Source organism: Haemaphysalis longicornis, unplaced genomic scaffold (genome assembly GCF_048455015.1).
Source record: "Haemaphysalis longicornis isolate Haplotype H1 unplaced genomic scaffold, Haemaphysalis longicornis Haplotype H1 scaffold_8, whole genome shotgun sequence".
NCBI lineage: Eukaryota > Metazoa > Arthropoda > Arachnida > Ixodida > Ixodidae > Haemaphysalis > Haemaphysalis longicornis.
Genome location: NW_027526445.1, coordinates 183974308 through 183992268, shown reverse-complemented (window position 1 = coordinate 183992268; position 17961 = coordinate 183974308). Strand labels below are relative to the sequence as shown.

At 47.5% G+C, this 17961-nt stretch overlaps 1 protein-coding gene across 1 annotated transcript; it reads left to right on the top strand.

Moving 5' to 3' along the window:
- Positions 1-4999: 4999 nt before the first annotated feature.
- On the top strand, positions 5000-17203 carry LOC144149185 (uncharacterized). Its single transcript, XM_077680714.1, has 3 exons — positions 5000-5069; positions 11544-11678; positions 17047-17203. The coding sequence occupies exons 1-3, from the start codon at positions 5021-5023 to the stop codon at positions 17151-17153; spliced, it is 291 nt and encodes a 96-aa protein (XP_077536840.1). The 5' UTR covers positions 5000-5020; the 3' UTR covers positions 17154-17203.
- Positions 17204-17961: the final 758 nt, after the last annotated feature.

Genomic DNA, 17961 nt, shown 5'->3' with positions numbered 1-17961 from the left:
ACATTTAAAATGTATTTTCAATAAATATTTTTCATGCATTGAGAGTGTATTTCTACCATGTTCGTTCCACAAACGTAAAAGGCATTTGAAATGTATTTCGAATATATTCGGAGTATATTTCCATACTTCAGCACACTTTTAAAAAGTATACTCAGAGTGCTGCTCTAAATGTAGTTAGGTAAGTGTATTTTTATAATATTTACAGTGCATTTACATCATGATCGTTTGGCGGGAAGAAATACATTTTCAATATATTCTGAATGCCTTAAGCGCGCATTCGGGAGGTTCAGTGCATTCTTAATCTATTTGGAGGGTACTTAAAAGCACTGTATTTTTCCCGCATTTTTAACAATGCATTTTCAATATGTACTAAAAATTGAGAAAAGGCAATTTTTAATGCACTTAAAATACATTTACAAATACAAAGTATATTTGAAGTGCACTTCAAGCGTACTCGGACGTATTTCAAACGTATTACTTTGCGCTAAGGACTAATTACCAGACTCGGCAAGTACACCACGGAAATCCCCCTTACCCCTGACTACCCTGCAATAGATACTCATTTGCAACATCTGTGGGATGCCCGCGCAGGACTACTTAAACGCTGGAAAAAACACCGCACTAATCGAAAGCTCAAACAACGCATCGAACGCATAACAAAGGAAGCAGCAGAGTACGCCGCACACCTAAGCAGGCTGAACTGGAATCAGTTCTGTGACAAGCTGCAAGGTACACTTGGGACCCGCAAAACATGGCATATCCTCCGCACGCTGATGGGCACACGAGAAACGAAAACAACTCATCAACTTTGTCGCCTCATCCATAACTACCCGGGCTCGGAACAAGAGATACTTCACGACCTCATGCAACGCTATGCAAGCTCCCAACCTGACTCCCTTCCCCCCCTTCCCGTGTACACAGGACAACCTAACCCAGAATTGGACGCCCCCTTCACGCTATCCCAACTCGAAGCCGTCCTTCACAAACTTACACGCAATACAACACCTGGCAAAGACAAGATACCAAATAAGCTCCTCAGAAACCTGCTAGCCTTGATCACCTTCTGGACTATCTCAATGAACAATGGGCGCAAGGCACTATCCCACCAGAATGGAAACATGCAGACTTCACCCTTATACCTAAGCCCAACAAACCCCTCAAGTTGGACAATCTCCGTCCCATCTCCCTGACCGCCTGCCTGGGAAAGCCCTTTGAACACCTCGTTCACAACCGCATCTCTGGATACCTAGAAGATGATCACCACTTCCCCGACACCATGTTTGGCTTCCGTCCCCACCTCACAACGCAAGACATACTCTTATACCTAAACGAAGACCTCCTCGACCACCTTACTTCTCACAATCGCTATACAATTCTGGCACTTGATATTAAAGGCGCATTTGACAATGTGTCCCATAGCCATACTCGCCGGACTAAATTCGACAAACTGCGGACAACATACATACAACTACGTTAAAGCATTCTTGACAAATCGTACAGCCACAGTGGGGTTAAGCCACCTACGCACTGCCCCTTTTCCTACACGACCACAAGGCACGCCCCAAGGATCGGTAATTTCCCCTCTTCTATTTAACCTGGCAATGAAAGACCTACCTCCGCTGCTGCAGGCCCTTCCGCACCTCAAACACGCCATCTATGCGGATGATCTGACACTCTGGACCTCCACTGGCTCTATTGGAGAACAACAAGACACCTTACAGCAAGCTGTCCACATAATTCAAGACTACATGCAACAAAGATGTCTGACATGTGCACCCGAAAAATAATCGATTCTGACTCACAAAACGGACCTCTCATCGCGTCAAGGACAAAATTCCTCTACCGATAGTTACCTTGAACGGACAAGCAATCTCCCATGCTTCTCAACTTCGCATATTAGGTCTCAATATCCCACAAGACGGTTCCGGGTCACAAACAATCCTACAATTACAGCGCACAGTAACCCAGCTAACACACCTCCTACATCGAGTAGCACGAAGACGACACGGCCTTAAAGAACATGACACCACGAGACTCGTCCAAGCACTACTAACAAGTCGCATCACGTACGGCACATCATACCTACTCCTCAAAACTGCAGAAATCAAGAAGCTCGACATTCTAATCCGCCAAACTTACAAGACAGCACTCGGCCTTCCTTCTACGACAGCAACCAAGAAATTACTCCAACTGGGCCTCCACAATACATGGCAAGAACTTATCGAAGCCCACAAAGCCACACAACTACGTCGGCTCACCCTTACACCCACTGGCCGGAACCTACTCACCACACTCGGCTACTCAGCTCAAGCTCGCCATGACCAAAAGGAACGAATCCCTCTCTCAATCCGCCAGCAATTGTGCATCGCCCCCATACCACGCAATATGCATCCAGAGTACTGCACTACCCGCCGTCAAGCCAGAGCTCACCACCATTCGACATAGGTCGGCAAAACAGAAAGAACTCACTCAAACTCAATCACAATTTTTTTCATTCACGCTGTACTCAATCAAACTCAGACTCAAAAACTTCGTCTGTTTACAAAATCACTCGTACTCACTCATCAAATACTCATTTGTAATCGTACTCACTTGTACTCAAACTCATTTGTCCTCACGAGTATTCGTACTCAATCTGTACTCATGAGTAATGAATCTGTACTCATGAGTACTCACTCTGTACTCATGAGTACTCAATGAGTACTACTGGTCATGAGTACTACTCATGAGTACTACTCATTTTTCACTCATGAGTACTACTCATTCTGCACTCATGAGTACTCAATGTGTACTCATGAGTACTCAATTTGTATTACTCACGAATAATCAACTGATCTGCACTGTAGCTAGGTCGTAGCTCGAATGAAAGACTAAGTAGAAAACATAAATTGTTTAATTGATTAGAAAAACACAGGTTACATATAAATCAGGACAGAGGAAGAAAACGTCTGACGCGGTGCACTGTCGTTGAGCGACTTACTGCGCGTAGGCAAGTACATGTGAGAAAGCGAAACGGAACGTAAGCACTCGCGTTGCGTCTGGCGTCTCCTCTTGTTCTCAGGCCGGGTTGGGCTCAGGGAAGTTCGGGGGTTGTCGGTGCAGCCGTGGCCGTAAACTGCGTTTTTCTGTGTCTTCGGGTGGCAGCTTTTGTCGTCCGTTTTCTTGTTTGCACTACTGTTTGCACTACTGTACTCAGGAGTGCATATACTCAAGAGTGCAAGCACTCGCAAAAATAGTATTCATGAGTATTGTACTCATGAGTGCTGTGTACTCACGAGTGCTGTGTACTCACGAGTGCTGTGTACTCATGAGTGCTGTGTACTCATGAGTACTCATATTCATTAGTACTCAAACTCATGAGTACTCAAACTCATGAATACTGTACTCATGAGTACTCATACTCATGAGTAGTGTACTCATGAGTACTGTACTGATGAGTAGTGGACTTACCCCTGTACTCACTCGTCATCGTACTCACTGTTTTTTTCTGGGTGTGCGATCACTCATCATCGTACTCACTCGTGAGTTTGAGTACAAATGAGTACAAATGAGTGTACTCACGAGTGAGTACGCCGACCTATGCCATTCGACTGCATACGCCCAACAAACTACCACTCGGTACGTAGATGCTACGGCATACAATCCCCATGCTTTTGTTTCCAGCGTCAGCAATCACCAGGGACAAGAACTCACCGCCGTTACGATTCGCACCTCACAGCCCACCCCAGTGGAAGAAGTCGCCATTGCCCTCGCGTTACAAACCACAGAAGATTATATCACGATCCTAACAGACTCCCAATCAGCCTGCCGCAACTACCTCACCGGCCGCATCTCTCATCAAGCCCTGCGAATTTTACGTCAGAATCTCCATCTGCCCCTCGCACATATCGTATGGACTCCAGGTCACATGGGATTAGAAGGCAATGAAGCGGCTCATGCCGCGGCCCGCGAACATGTACTCCGGGCCGTTGCCGACTGCCCTAATAACTCCCTTCCCTTCGCCCCGCCCCCAACCCTGTCCACGCCTCTCCTCACATACACCGATATCCTCGGCTACAACGACAGAAATACCCACCTCCTCACCATACTCTCTCCAGGACCGACGCAGTTACACTACGCAAGCTGCAGACAAACACCTTCCCCCACAATACACTGTACCACGCCATGTTCCCTACCCAATACCCAGCCACGTGTCACTTTTGTCCAAACATGGGAACTTTCTACCACATTACCGTAGAATGCCCCAACACCCCTACCCAACCGCCACTCCCTAACATCACTACACAGCAGTGGGTGGAGTTGCTGGCCAGCTCCGACCTCTCTACCCAGCGCATGCTGGTAGAGAGGGCAACGCGAGCAGGTCACCTCCAAGGCATCCTGGACTGAGGACGCCTCTCACCGGGCGGGCGCCCTAACATCGCGCTTGCTGTCTTGAACAAAGTTTATTCAATCAATCAATCAATCAATCAATCTTGAAGAGCCGCTTCGCAGCCTGGGGATTACATTATCCGTGCCGAGTCCGCTTTCGCTTGGGGCGTCCGAGACCGGGTTCTGCCGCCGGGACGTGTGCTCAGCCCTTGTGAGCTGTATCGATTTTCGTTCTGATTGGATTCCTTTACGCTAGCAACCCACGTAATTGTTCTGACGTCTTTCCAATTCTTTATTATTATTATTTTTAATCTTGGATTTTACTTTAAAAAGTATTGTCAACCTCTCTAAATTTCCAATTTACAGGAGGCTGTAAATAAATAAGATATTTTTTTCATACCCTTGATGTTGGGACGATTTCCTGTTTGAGTATGTGCCATTCACCAAGGAACGTCATCATCATCATCATCATCACCATCGTTCTTCCCTGGTCCTGCTTGGTGCCTCGCTGTCGGCTGTGCCCTCCGCCAGTGTTCAGGTTCGCCAATTTAACCCATTCATTTCTATTTACTCGTGACAGTATGATCTGCCGGCCAAGGTTGGCTCATTCGGTTGCTTGGACCGTGGCTGTTGCAGTGTCGAGTGAGTCAGCATGATCCTGCCCTGCAGCCTGCTCGTGCTCGCAGCCACCTTCCCGCAAGGTAAGAACAGCCCTGATCTTGCAGAGCCTTCTCGGGGAGGGGGACGGTGACGGGAGGCGAGGCTGCGAGCTCGGTCGTGCAAGGTGCGCTGCGGCACGGACGGGAAGCGCCGTTTCCATCTCATGTTCTAGCAAGAATGCGCGGTATACTCGCGACCAGCGCACTGGGCGTACTTCCTTTTGTGAACGAGCGCCGTTATTAAGAGTTGTCTTTGCAGGACCAAAATTTCTTTCAACCTCAGATTTTCGTGTCGGTGTTTCGACCTATTCATTTATTATATCGGTTGTTGTTGTTGTTGTTCCTTTTCGAGTGGCACATACCCACGTGGAGGATTGGCCAAGAAACGGGGTGGCTTTTTGGGGCTAAAACGCCCACCTCATGGCCCTATATAATCAGCCTGTAGGAATTGGGGAAACGGTTACCGAATTATATGATAAGTCTAAAGAATGAATCAGTGAATGATGTCATTTTTGGGAGAAAAGGCTAAAAATGTTTGACCGAGTTAGCAGGACATGCGTCTGGTCTCAGATATGTACGCGTGAATGGCCGCAATAATCCCTCTATGACAGAACCCCAGGGATGTGGCCCCGAACGAAAGAAGCACCGGCATCGACTGAGGAAGGCCAATACGTTGAATCGGTGCGGCTAGATACCGTTTCCGAATGAAAGAAAAACCGCGGCAGTACAGGAAAAAGTGTTCAATTGTTTCAACTTCACCGCAAGCAGCACAAAGACCGGAGGAGGTGAGACCAGCGCGATGCAAATAAAAATTAAGCTGCGGTATTCTGCATCAGTGCAGAGGCCGTTCGACACTCTGGCATGAGCGCATGAGCGCACGAGAGCTCGTGCACGTGGGACACGTGCTCCGAGGGTGGCTGGAATTGTTGTAAATTTTTTTTTAATGAATAGGACGGCACTAGGCCTGTAGCGGTGGGAGCTGGAATAAAGGCAGGGGCGTAGCCAGCGGTGGGCGTGTGTTGGGGTTTAGTGGGCGCTGCTTCGGCGTTCCATTTTGCCACTTCCGATCCGTCTTTCGCAACCGTCATTTGCCGCTGTGCTTCACGTTCAAGCACGCGCACATAAGCGGTGGCCGGTTTATGCGTGCACGCGAAGCCCTCAGTGATGACATGTCCGTTGGGCTGTCGGGAGGCTTACACGCGGACGTCAAACAGCCGAATGCGAGCTGTCCGATGTCTTCACGGGTCGAGCGGATTGGGTTGTGTGTTACACTAACGGTAGGATGCCTACGACGCGGAAGGGAAACAGACAGTGCCCTGTTTCTTCGCTATCATAAAACTCGGGCCCTTCCAAGTTTCATTCAGCTGAATGGCTAGAAAGTATGCTCGATCGCAAAGTGCAAATAAACGGGGTTTGTTTCGTGCACTCCGTCCAGCTTTGCAGGCCACCCTTTTTCACAAAGTGAAAGGTTACTAATTTTTAAAGATGATAGTCTTTCTTGGGCTAGTTAAACGCAGAAATTTTGGCCTGTCTGTCTGTGGCTCGATTCAGCCACCCGGCCAAAGTGAAATCGTAATTGCGCAATAGTCTTGTATACCTAAACGTCTAAGTCCGGTGTCAGTGTTCATACTTGTCAATATTGTTGAACAAAATCAAGATATTACGCAAATATAAAGCAGAACATCAATACACAAGATGTATTTACAGGGTTCCTACTTGGTTTTTGCGATAGCAAATGAAATACTACATCAACGGCAGAAAACCATTGCCTGCTGTTGCCAGCGCTACCTCCTGGCGTCATGTAAGAAATCAAACGGCAATAGCCACGAAAGGTTCAACTAGAGGCATACACGTTCCGCTTGGAACGCTCGCACATTATGGCGTCGTGTTTCTATAAATGTTGTAGTAGGTGCCTCAATGCACGCGCGTCTCCGCTGTACGGCAGCGTTGGCATCGAGGCACCCGACTTGGAGCAGTAGAACCTAGTAAATTTAAATGGACTCAAGCAAACCTCTAGCGTGTTATCTTGGGAGGGACGAGCCGCGGGAGAGGAACAGCATGAGAGGTGAGCGGGAAAGAGAAGGGAGGTCTTTACTTGTCAGGGGCGCCAGTCGACTATCGTCTTTCGCCGACACTTGCAACGAAAGGAGCAGATACGGGGCCATTTTTTTTCCCCGGTGGCGTTTAACAGCCCCCCAATTATACTTCTGGTTACGCCAATAACTCCAGGGCATAATTAAGTGCGCAAAGACTATGACAGACTATGGCGCACGCAAACGCTGTGTGGGCTCTAAGTATATATACTTTGGCTCTAAGTATATAAGGCCATTAAGCGCGTTGATGCGTGGTTCGCATGGGTTGTTCGCCATCTTGACAGCCACCGCCATCTCACGTCACCCTATCTCACGTCGCCAGTGAGCCGCATCGTCCAATAAATACTTCGCTCCCTGCGCGAAGTCAACCTGCGTCTCTGTTTGGCAAGGCGCAGCAATGTTTATTGTCGGGTAGACAAAAGACAGCGGCGGAGGGGCGGAAACAGTTTATACGCCCTAAGCAGTCCTCACCTTCTGCACCCAGTCCAAGACTTTGTCTTGGGTTGTAGCCTTTGAGCTGCGCATTACAGCCTCCCACTGCTTCCACGCATATTTATTAGGGTGGACTTAGGAGGGCTACGTCTCGGGCAGCCCCACATTATGTGGTGGTACAGGCGAGCTGTGTCGAGGCAGAAGAGGCAGGAGGGACAACAGAGGGCTGGGTGTATGAGTCAGCTTAGGACTGGGTTCGGAAGCGTACGGGTCTGGAACTGACGTACCTCGGGCTCCCGTGGGCTTGGTGAGGACGCTGGAAGATTAAAGGGACGCTGAAGTGATTTGTAAACAGTGTGCGATTACTTGTGCAGATTGAAGTCCTCGGGCCACGTTTCGACGTCTCTGGGTGCGTTCACGCGATACTCGAAAAATCAGCTCGAAACTGCCGTTTGCCTCCCCTCACCGCCCGATATGCTCAAATCACCTGTGACGCGCAAGGTTTTGTAGATTGGCTTAAGGGCACAGGGTAGTCCCCGTGCCTCCCACGTGTTTTGAGCCTTATTGAAGACCCATTTTTCTCAGCACCTACGGCGGAGCACAATCGTATTTGTGGCATTTGGTTCTCCATTGTGCCTTCTTGCAGTGGTATTACAATTATTAGGAATGAATGATGATTTTTTTACAAAAACAGAGGTCTTTCTGTTTTTTAGAAGAAAACCATTAAGTAAAAATTATCTATTATAATTTCGTATCATTCTAATCCATATGCTACGCGTAGCTGCTTACTTAAGTTATGCAGCCAAAAAATCAGTCTAATGGAGTTTCTATAATATTGGGTCTATAATAAGGTAAAAGTAAAAAAAAAAACACATGCTGACTTCGTTTTTATTCAGTAATGAGCTGCACTGCACCACTAGCCTAACAGTCACCAGCCAAATAGTCGTCGCCAGAGTCAACTTTTCTCTCCTTTGCTTGTCTTCCTGTTTTCCTTATTGTTCTTGGTCATGACTTCTGCCTCTCTCTTGGAAAAGCACGCTCGAGGACAGTCGGCCTCAGCCAAACCACCTGACCGTGTGGAGCCCTTGCGACGTGCCGTCAACACGGGCATGCAGTCCTTGTTGAACGCATGCACTCCTCCATAGGCGGCAGTCGGAGCATGTCAGTTCGAAAGAACACGGTCCGTACACGATGCTACACACCATCACGACGCTTTACGTTCTCTATACTTCTTCTCTGTCTCCTCCACTCACTCTGCGAGCGCAGAAGGTCCACCTAAGGCAGCGCGTAACCACTAACAATGTAGGCGATATTTTAACGGCCGAGTCGTTCTAGGGCTGGCCCTGACGGCAGTCTTTGCTGGTATCGTGTCACGCTCTTGATGGAACAAGTTTCTCCGCCACGCGAAAACTGGTTCCCAGAATAGAAAAAAATCATAAGAAATAAGAAATGTCGTGGAGCCTTCATATTTTGATATAGGGTGGCTTATATATTGCCTTCGGAAGAACTTCTTCCCAGAAATGCCCTTGTGCCTACAGGTGAAGCTGACTCTGAAAGAATCGGCGTAAGCTTTTTATTTTTATTGTCATTTTCAACATTTCAGGCTTAGTGTTTGTAAGCTTTCTCTTCCTCATTTCCTGTTGCGCAATGAAGCATGTCTATCTACCGAGGAAGTGTAATTATAGAAGACAGCTTTAACTCTGGTGTTATCGAAATTGTCCCGAAATAAACTATATGACAATTACTCGCTAAGAAGACTCTGCCATTTCACCGAGTTTCATTTAGTTGACTTAAATATTTCACAGTGGTGATGTTACAGAATTACTGTCTGCTGTCAACACAGGGTAATCCACGGATGGAGTGTGGTTACAAAAAAGGGTTCTAACTTATTTTGTAGGAACTATCCGGAAACAAATTATATGACAATTAGCCGCTAAGACGACTGTAACAGTACGCACCGCATCTTCGCTGTTCATCCTTCTTCACAGACGGGAAGGCCCGGAAAGGGCACTGAATTTTTTGTCTTTGCGATTAAGTGGGATGAGGAGAACGCTTGCTCGCTGAAGTGCTCGCTGCAGGCGTGTTGTCGCTCTGATTCTGGTCAGAAGTTGCTGGATTGCGTCGATGTTCATGAAAACAGCGCTTTTTAAATCGAAAGCTTTGCGCGGCCGATGGCGTCCTGTCCCCGTAGACTGGTTGGCCGACCGAAAAGCTCTCATAAAAAATTAAAAGAATACTCTGGAACGTCACAGCTGAAATTCCTCCTAAAAAAAATGTCTTGCCAGCAATGAACTTGTGTTCAGAGGTGGGCCGTGAAGAGAAAGACGAAGCGGGCGCCCACTGCCTGGCTCATTATGAGTTCCGTTGCTTCGCAAGAACGGGGCATCTAGGTCGGGATTTCCCTCTTGGGTTCTCCACACCGAGTCTCGTATCCAGGAACGTCTTTCCCCTTCCCTTTTGAATGGAAATAAAGTATTTTATCTCTCTCTCACGCAAGTGCCTTTATTAAAAGCCATCCGCGTTTCATAAACCACAGCGCGCGCATTTTGCTTGCCAGACTACTTTCTGAAAACCTGCTAAACACGGATAAATTATCAGTTTCGGTTTCGAAAAAAATCTACATGCGAAAGAAATATGAGCCATTGCCGCCGTGGTGCGAAGTGTATAAAAGTGGAGTGGCTGCTCGTCACTGCGTTTCGAAAAAAACTGCCCCTTCTAGCTCAAGCGAATTGTCGAAAGACGTTTGAGGCACTGTATATTGTTCAGGAAGGTCTGAACATTTCAGAAAGGTAAAAACTTAAAAGCAAGAAAACGACTAAAAGAAAGTTGCCCTACAATGTGTCCTGACGACGCTGACTGCCCACTGGTCGCGGGAAATCGATCGCCAAGCGAAAACTGAGCTTGGAGCATTGTATGTGCGTGCCGTGATGAACGGGGCTCTATTTTGCTATTTTTTAGACTGTACTAACCCTAGCAAGGTCCGTGAAACCGGAATATATAACTTCACACTAGCGCCTACGCGATTCGTACGTTGTGTCTCCTACACTTCGGTGACTGCACTTCGGTAGAGTTCAAGCCGGTTTGCGGGTGCGACTGGCATGCTTGTTTACAAGTTGAAAGCAGAAGAAGACGTACCGATCTCTATCTGTAAATAATAACGGACTAAAATCAACTGCAGCATCTATCGTATCAAGCGTGAAAGCAAGGTACAAGAAGCAGTTTTGGAGCATGCTGGTCTACGTGACGAGCACACGTGTGATCGCTCTTCTTTGCTACATTGGCGCAGTCGTTGGCGGTATTTGTGAGGGTCACGAAAAGGAAGCTTGCACACAAGTGTTATTCAAGAAATGCCCAGCGTAGCAGATGGGAATGTTGCAATTTGACAAGCTACAGTAGCTTTCCACGATATAAAGTGGTCATCCTCTGCTTGGTAAGGCTGGGTTTTTTCTTTTTTTTTTTCGGGGGAATCTGCGTGTTCCCGTGGCTTAGTCTCACGAGACCGTATGCGGGAGGCACGTTACTCAGCTGGTTCGAATTACCGGAGTTTTTTTGTATACTTTCAATTCAACGTTCGGGAACTTCATCTTTTAGCGTGATTTTGCGCCGCAATCTGGATTGCTGGACAAGCGAGTCGGCTGCCCGCGCGCAAGCATTACCGCAGACAAATGGCCGACGGTTGGCGTCAGCGCGGGGCGACGTATGCGCTGACAGCTCGCCCCCACTGCGCCGAATCGGCCAACTGTCGGGCTGGTGTATCCACGCCTTGGAGCAGGTTGGACGTCTTCTCTTTGACCCCGTCCATATTCGCTCTTTACTGTTTGCGGAACGATCCGTGGCGATGGAGGCACCCCACGTTGTGTCTGGCTTTGGAACAAATGTCGTCTCTAGGTTGTCTTGTTGCAGGAAGAGAGGGAGGGCGCCAGGAGTGTAGAATGTGATTTCTAAAGAAAAAAAGAGATCGGTAATCACGTTTGTTTTTCTCTGTCCACAGGCACCCTGGGAGAGTACTACGGGGTGAAGATCGGCGCTATCTTCACTAAAAAACACGACTTCAAGGGCGTGGTGTACGCCGCCAACGAAAACCAACTTTTCATCAAAGGGATGACGTACGACGGCACTGGTCCAGGTATCGATTATTTTCATTCTTCTCTTGACGCAACATGCCGCAGTTGGGCTCTGTGCCCGCACACAATGGCATATGATGCCGGTTCATTGTGCTTTCAACCGGCCCACCTTAAAGGGGCCGTGAAGATAAAATCCAACTTTGTTTCGTTTGAAAGAACTAGCTTTTGGTAATTCACTCAGCGCAGGCAAGGCGTTTTTTTAAGCGAAGTAACGCCAGGGTTTAAAAGGATAACCAGGACAAAATGACGAAACACAAGGAAGAGGGTACAGACAGTCACAGTCTGCTTGCGCCCTTCTTCCCGTGTTTCGTCGTTTTGCGCTGTTTACCTATTAACGATGTACCAACTCGCCCAACTTTCCGTTTTACGCGGGGGGTTCGAAAAACTTTCAAATTTCGCGCAACCGTGACGTCACATGGGGAAGTGAGGGGTAGTATGGGCCAGGGGTCTTATTCTAGACTGCATAAATTCCCAGTAAACTGTGAATTTTCCGAAAGTCTTTTCTGATTGGCTTTCGATTTTGGTCACATGCGTCCGGTTGACAAAGCGGTTGTGTGTGCTTTCGTCATTTTGACGTTTCATGACATTTCATGACGTTTACTGGCACCAGTTCTAAAGTTTGCCTTATTTCTCTTTACTGAAAGCGCATAATTCTTGGCCGGCAATGAAAAACTAGACTAAATGCACCGGACATGACAACGTAGGCTTGTTTTTGCTATTCAACAACAATACTGCTTGTAATACACACCCTCTCTGTGATTGGTTGAAAAGGCGTAACGTATTTGAAACAGCTGGTGGGACCGATCACGTCACATATTGGCAACTTTAGCATGCGTAAAAGTGGCGTGATGTTACGTAACAGCTTGAAAATGGCGGCTGCTGTCGCCTGGATGGCAAAAAATTTCACCCACCTATGGCGCCTGGAAATCCCCGTGAATTTGCAGCAGGTGCAGTTTCGCATGACGCGCGGTTTAAAGCCTGTTTTCTACCAAAAGAAATAATAGTTTCGATTGTTTCAAGTCAGCGATCACGGAGCATACAAATAACGTGCAGTATTTTGCTTTGATGTTCGGCAATAAAATAAAAATTATTTGTTTTGCGTAACCGCAACATAAGAGGGCAGGCAGTACAAGCCTCTCCATGACAAAGAGAACCCAATGCATGGCATTTGTCCACACCCCTCCTAGTAAGCAGCTGGGCCACGTGATCGAACTCAAGACAAAAATAACAAAGAAAAGTGACATTTTTTATTCATTACAGCGCTGACTGAAGTCGAGATTGACGAATGAGTGAATCGGCGACATCGATACGCTCCGCGGTGATCATGCGTCGCGCTTCGCTCCTCTTATGTGTCATGCAAGCGATGGTCGCGGGCGTATTTTTCTATGATCAATCCATAAACTTGTAACATAGCAGCAGACGAAAGCGTGGCGGCGGTGGCGGACGGGAAGGCACAGAGATAATATACTGACTCGGGAAGGTGATAACGCAACAAATCTTGAAGCAGAGAGCCCAACTATGTTACTATAAACGATTGAAAGAAGCAATAGATACGGTAAAAAAGATTGTGTGATGTTCTTTAGCTCAACATCCGCCTTTCATTCGCTTTTGGATCAACGTTACTTGATCGCCTTGTAGTGTTTGACCGGCAGAAAGGTGTTTCTCTTTCAAGCCTCAGCTACCGTCTTATTTTTTTATATCTTTTATATCTTGCCAAGGGTTTTTATATCTTATATGCGCAATATTTGATACCTTGGTTGTGACCTTTATGAGTGAAGCGTCAACTTACACTGCATGTCGTCATAGCTGTACCTGCCCCACGTAACTGATTTCTTACGTCGTGCGTACGCAAAAAAAAAAAAACATGGCGAATTCACTGTGAAAACTTTCTACAGTCGAGAATGGGGCCGCAGCACTAAAACACTAAAAACATATCGGATACCATCCAACGGACCTGGGCGCCCGAAGCAGCCAGTCATGTTTTCGCCCGTGTCTTTGCTTGGTGGCCGCTTTGTGTGGCGGCCATTAAAAAGAAAACACAAGGTTTTGCGACGTCATAGAGAAATAGCACGAAAGTGGCTGTGGGGTCGCCACTACATCTGTTTTCTTTAATATCTCGTATTTGTCGAAAGCTTGCCATAAAACTGTTGTCACGATGATTGGGACAAAGGAGCCTTTTGAATGAACCGAAATTCTATTTTGTTTTCATCATGATCATCATCCTATTTAAGGCCACTGCAGCACAGTGAAGTAGAATAACTGCAGGTCGCTTTACCTCGTTCGAACCGAGATCAGTGTCACTGCGGTCGCTTCTCGCTCGCGCAAGCGGGTCACTCAGTTCTGTATGCCCCCATCTATGCTGCTTGTCGTTACTTTTCCACCTTTTCCCGTCCTTACACAGTCTTTAACTTTAACTTTGCTGCTGCCGCACAGGAATGAAATAGTACAGGCGACAATTTACCCTTATTTGGCCCTTCTCGCGCTTGTATGAGGCGGATCGATAGTTGCGTGGCGCTTTTGCAGACGCCGCTCCTTGTAATTTCTGGTTGTGCACAATTTCCTTTTTGGGGAGCGTTTGTCGAAAGCCCTAAGACTCCTCTTCTGATGATGGCGTCCTTGGACTCCAGCGATTTCTCGCAAGCTCATTTTGTGTTGACGAAGTATCTGAAACGAACAAACAAGCAAGCAAGCAAGCAAGCAAGCAAACAAGCAAGCAAGCAAGCAAGCAAGCAAGCAAGCAAGCAAGCAAAACAAACAAACAAACGAATAAACAACCGAATGAAGTAACGTACAAAAAAAGAGACGGACGGACCGACAGGGAGACAGACAGACAGGCAGGCAGGCAGGCAGGCAGGCAGGCAGACAGACAGACAGACAAACAAACAAACAAACAGATGGACAGACAGACAGACGGACAGGCGAACAGACAGACGGACAGGCGAACAGACAAACAGGCGAACAGACAGACAGACAGACAGACAGACAGACAGACAGACAGAAAGACAGACAGACAGACAGACAGACAGACAGACAGACAGACAGACAGACAGACAGACAGACGGACAGACAGACAGACAGACAGACAGACAGACAGACAGACAGACAGACAGACAGACAGACAGACAGACAGACAGACAGACAGACAGACAGACAGACAGACAGACAGACAGACAGACAGACAGACAGACAGACAGACAGACAGACAGACAGACAGACAGACAGACAGACAGACAGACAGACAGACAGACAGACAGACAGACAGACAGACAGACAGACAGACAGACAGACAGACAGACAGACAGACAGACAGACAGAGAAACAAAGAAACCAAAGCAAACCCCAGGTACGCGTTCAATGCGGCCGTATTGCGAATGATTTTCTTGAGGTCATCCGAGTGCGATTGTAGAGACAGTGGGCACAACGGCACGAACATTTGGAGGAGACTCCTCACACCACCGCATCCCAAGAAGCGGGCAGTGAAGGGTTACTTGCGGCATAGTACGCTTTGATGGCTTCTCACTTCTCTCGTACGGCTTCTCCTCGTTTCAACGAGGTCGAAGCCAGAGTTACTGGCTACATCGAAGAGCTCTGGAAGAAACCGCTGTGTGCTTCCCCGGCGCTGACGTATTCTATCTGTGCCTCCGTGCAGCGGCGCACTTCTGGGCTGGCAACTGGGTTAACGGCGACTTAGAGGCTAGAAAGACGAAGGGAACGCTGATAAACGACGAGGACGGCAGGTAAGGCCCCTTTCTAAAGTGGAGCATGCACTACCACATTTACTGGAGTCGAGTTGGCTCCTCTCACAAAGACTCGGAGCACTGAAGAAATGGGGGGCAGGGCTCTACTGCGGCATTTGGTTGGCAGCGGAAAGATCAGTTACATACTACAATGTATCGACAGCCTCTTCTCGCGCAGATTACAGATAAAGTTAAGGGCAGAAAAAATGGCAAATTGTGATATCGAGAAATGGCTTTCGAGCTAAATTCGAACACGCATAATAGAGGGGCATGAGTCAAGGCCTCTGCTGTGGGAGAGCTCTTCGCCACTTCTACTGAAAGAGCGGCCGCTTTTGGAGCTGTTTGCTTGTGCTTGGTGAAGGCCAGGTTCTTCAAGTTCCCAGACAATCTCGATTTACATATATTCTCTGTCACTCTGGTCCCACGCGCGAGCAGTATCGGGATATCTCTGCTATTCATAGGGTAAAGCTCGACTTAGTAAAGAAAAAAAAATTGGGCTCTTAATTATACAGTAGGAGTGTATTACAATGTTTGTACATCTTTTTTCCTGGTGCGTGCGAAGTCATCTCCAACGTTTAATCTGTTGTACGCTGTACCAATAATTTACATATCTGTATATTTGGTCCTACCTTCAATCTTGCAGATTTCTGGGGTTGCACGCACAGAAGCCGCACCTGGGCTGTAAGACGCGCTGTATGGGGGTGTGTTTGGGGGCGGGGGGGAGAGGATAAATTTTGACCATTCGAGGACATTTAACGTGCGCCGCAATCTCAATTCACACACGGGCCTTTTCACTTTAACCTCCATCTGAAGAGCAGCCGCGCTGTTGCTATCGCACCCGCGTCCTTGGGTTCACCTCCACAACGCCTTGCCACTTAGCCGCGGCGGCGGGTTTGCTTTCAGTGTGTGGGATTATTCAATCCTGTAGAGATGTGACGCCAAGGGGGCTTGGGTGTTATTCGGATCCTTTCGAGGACCCTACGTGACCACAATAAGAGGCTGATTGATCCAGGTAATCGATCATCGAAACTACGTACTGCTTGGACTGGGGTCCTTCGTGAAGGAGGCTCACCTCGTGAACCGAACATGAACTTTATCGACCACATTCAGCTCCTATCTCCGGAAGAGGCTCGTGGGACATCCTCATATAACAAATTTGTTCGTTCACTTTCAGTCTTGCCTAACCTTCATTTGGAAAGCATGATGCCCCCGCCCTGACCTCTTTGCATTTGGGTGTCAGTTCATACGAAATTTTATCCTTATCACGGGCGAAATTTCATAAAAGAATTCATTTTAATTAATAAGCTGTGTCGTCGCAATTCCGCTGGGGGCCCGTGGGGCTTGCGTTACCTGGGCGTTGAATTTGTAGATTTATTTGTGTAACGCTGCCCACCTTCGAAACAAGGTCCTTTATTTCCCCATTTTGTCCTAAATATTTCCGCGCGCGCGCACGAACGCGGGCAGGAAGGCCCGAAAGTTTGAAGACGGGTTTGGTACTGCTACAGCCACTGGATGCTTGAGATATGTTTTTTTATCGGTTGTTTGGTCTCGTGTCTCGTGCGAAACGGCGTGGGGAGCAGTGCACACGGCGCCGTCGCGATCCTTTTCGCCTCTTCTTTCTTTCCGCCTGCAGTGACAAGGTCCTGGACAAGTACGAGCATTCCGACGTGCTCCTCACGCTTCCGAAGGAAATCATATACTACGATTACTTCGCCATCTTGTGCGTCGCAGCCGACGTGAGCCCTTTCCTCGCCTAATTATTCCCTGTCGCGCAAGCATTCACAGACCGAATAACACCGTCTTATCAGCTGCTATACTAACATCTCCGCCCGACAATGGGCACTCCAAGCTGACCCATCGTCAGTGCTGGATTAAGAAATTTAGGGGCCGGGGGATGAATGCTTCCTTAATGTCCTAATGACGACGACAATGATGAAGAAGATGATGATGATGGTTACTGGCTTGACGCGCTGTATTTTTCGAAGCCCTCGTGCTATGCTCGATGATCAGTGACAAAATATACATGATTTATATGGGATTATAAAAAACAATTTCTTGGTTTCATTTATAATACTATTTAGGGTAATTGTCTGACGGGTAGATTGGTCTGTTTTACCGTTGGCGCATCCCAAATTCACAATTACAGAAGTGCCGCACCGGCAAGGCGCACAGAATAAAAAAATAGAAGAGCATTTTTGGGGAAATATTTAAACATATGGTTCCAAAATGGTTTTCACCGTACGTTGACAATCATAAAAATTTTTCAAATACCATGTACGGCTTTTTGCCCACACCAGACTGCTCGAAACATACTCATCGAAATTAAAAAAGGCAAATAATGACCGGCTTCCCAAGGCACATAAACGCTGCATCCTTGCTCTAAACATAAAAGGGGCTTTTAAAAATGTCATTCATCCCGCTTCCTTCGTGGACTGGCATCTGTTGCTAGTGGGCTGAGAGTGTACAGTTATTTATCGCACTTCCTTACCAACCCTACCGCTACCACTGGAATTGGTCACCTGCGCTCTAACCTTCCAAAACGATCTCT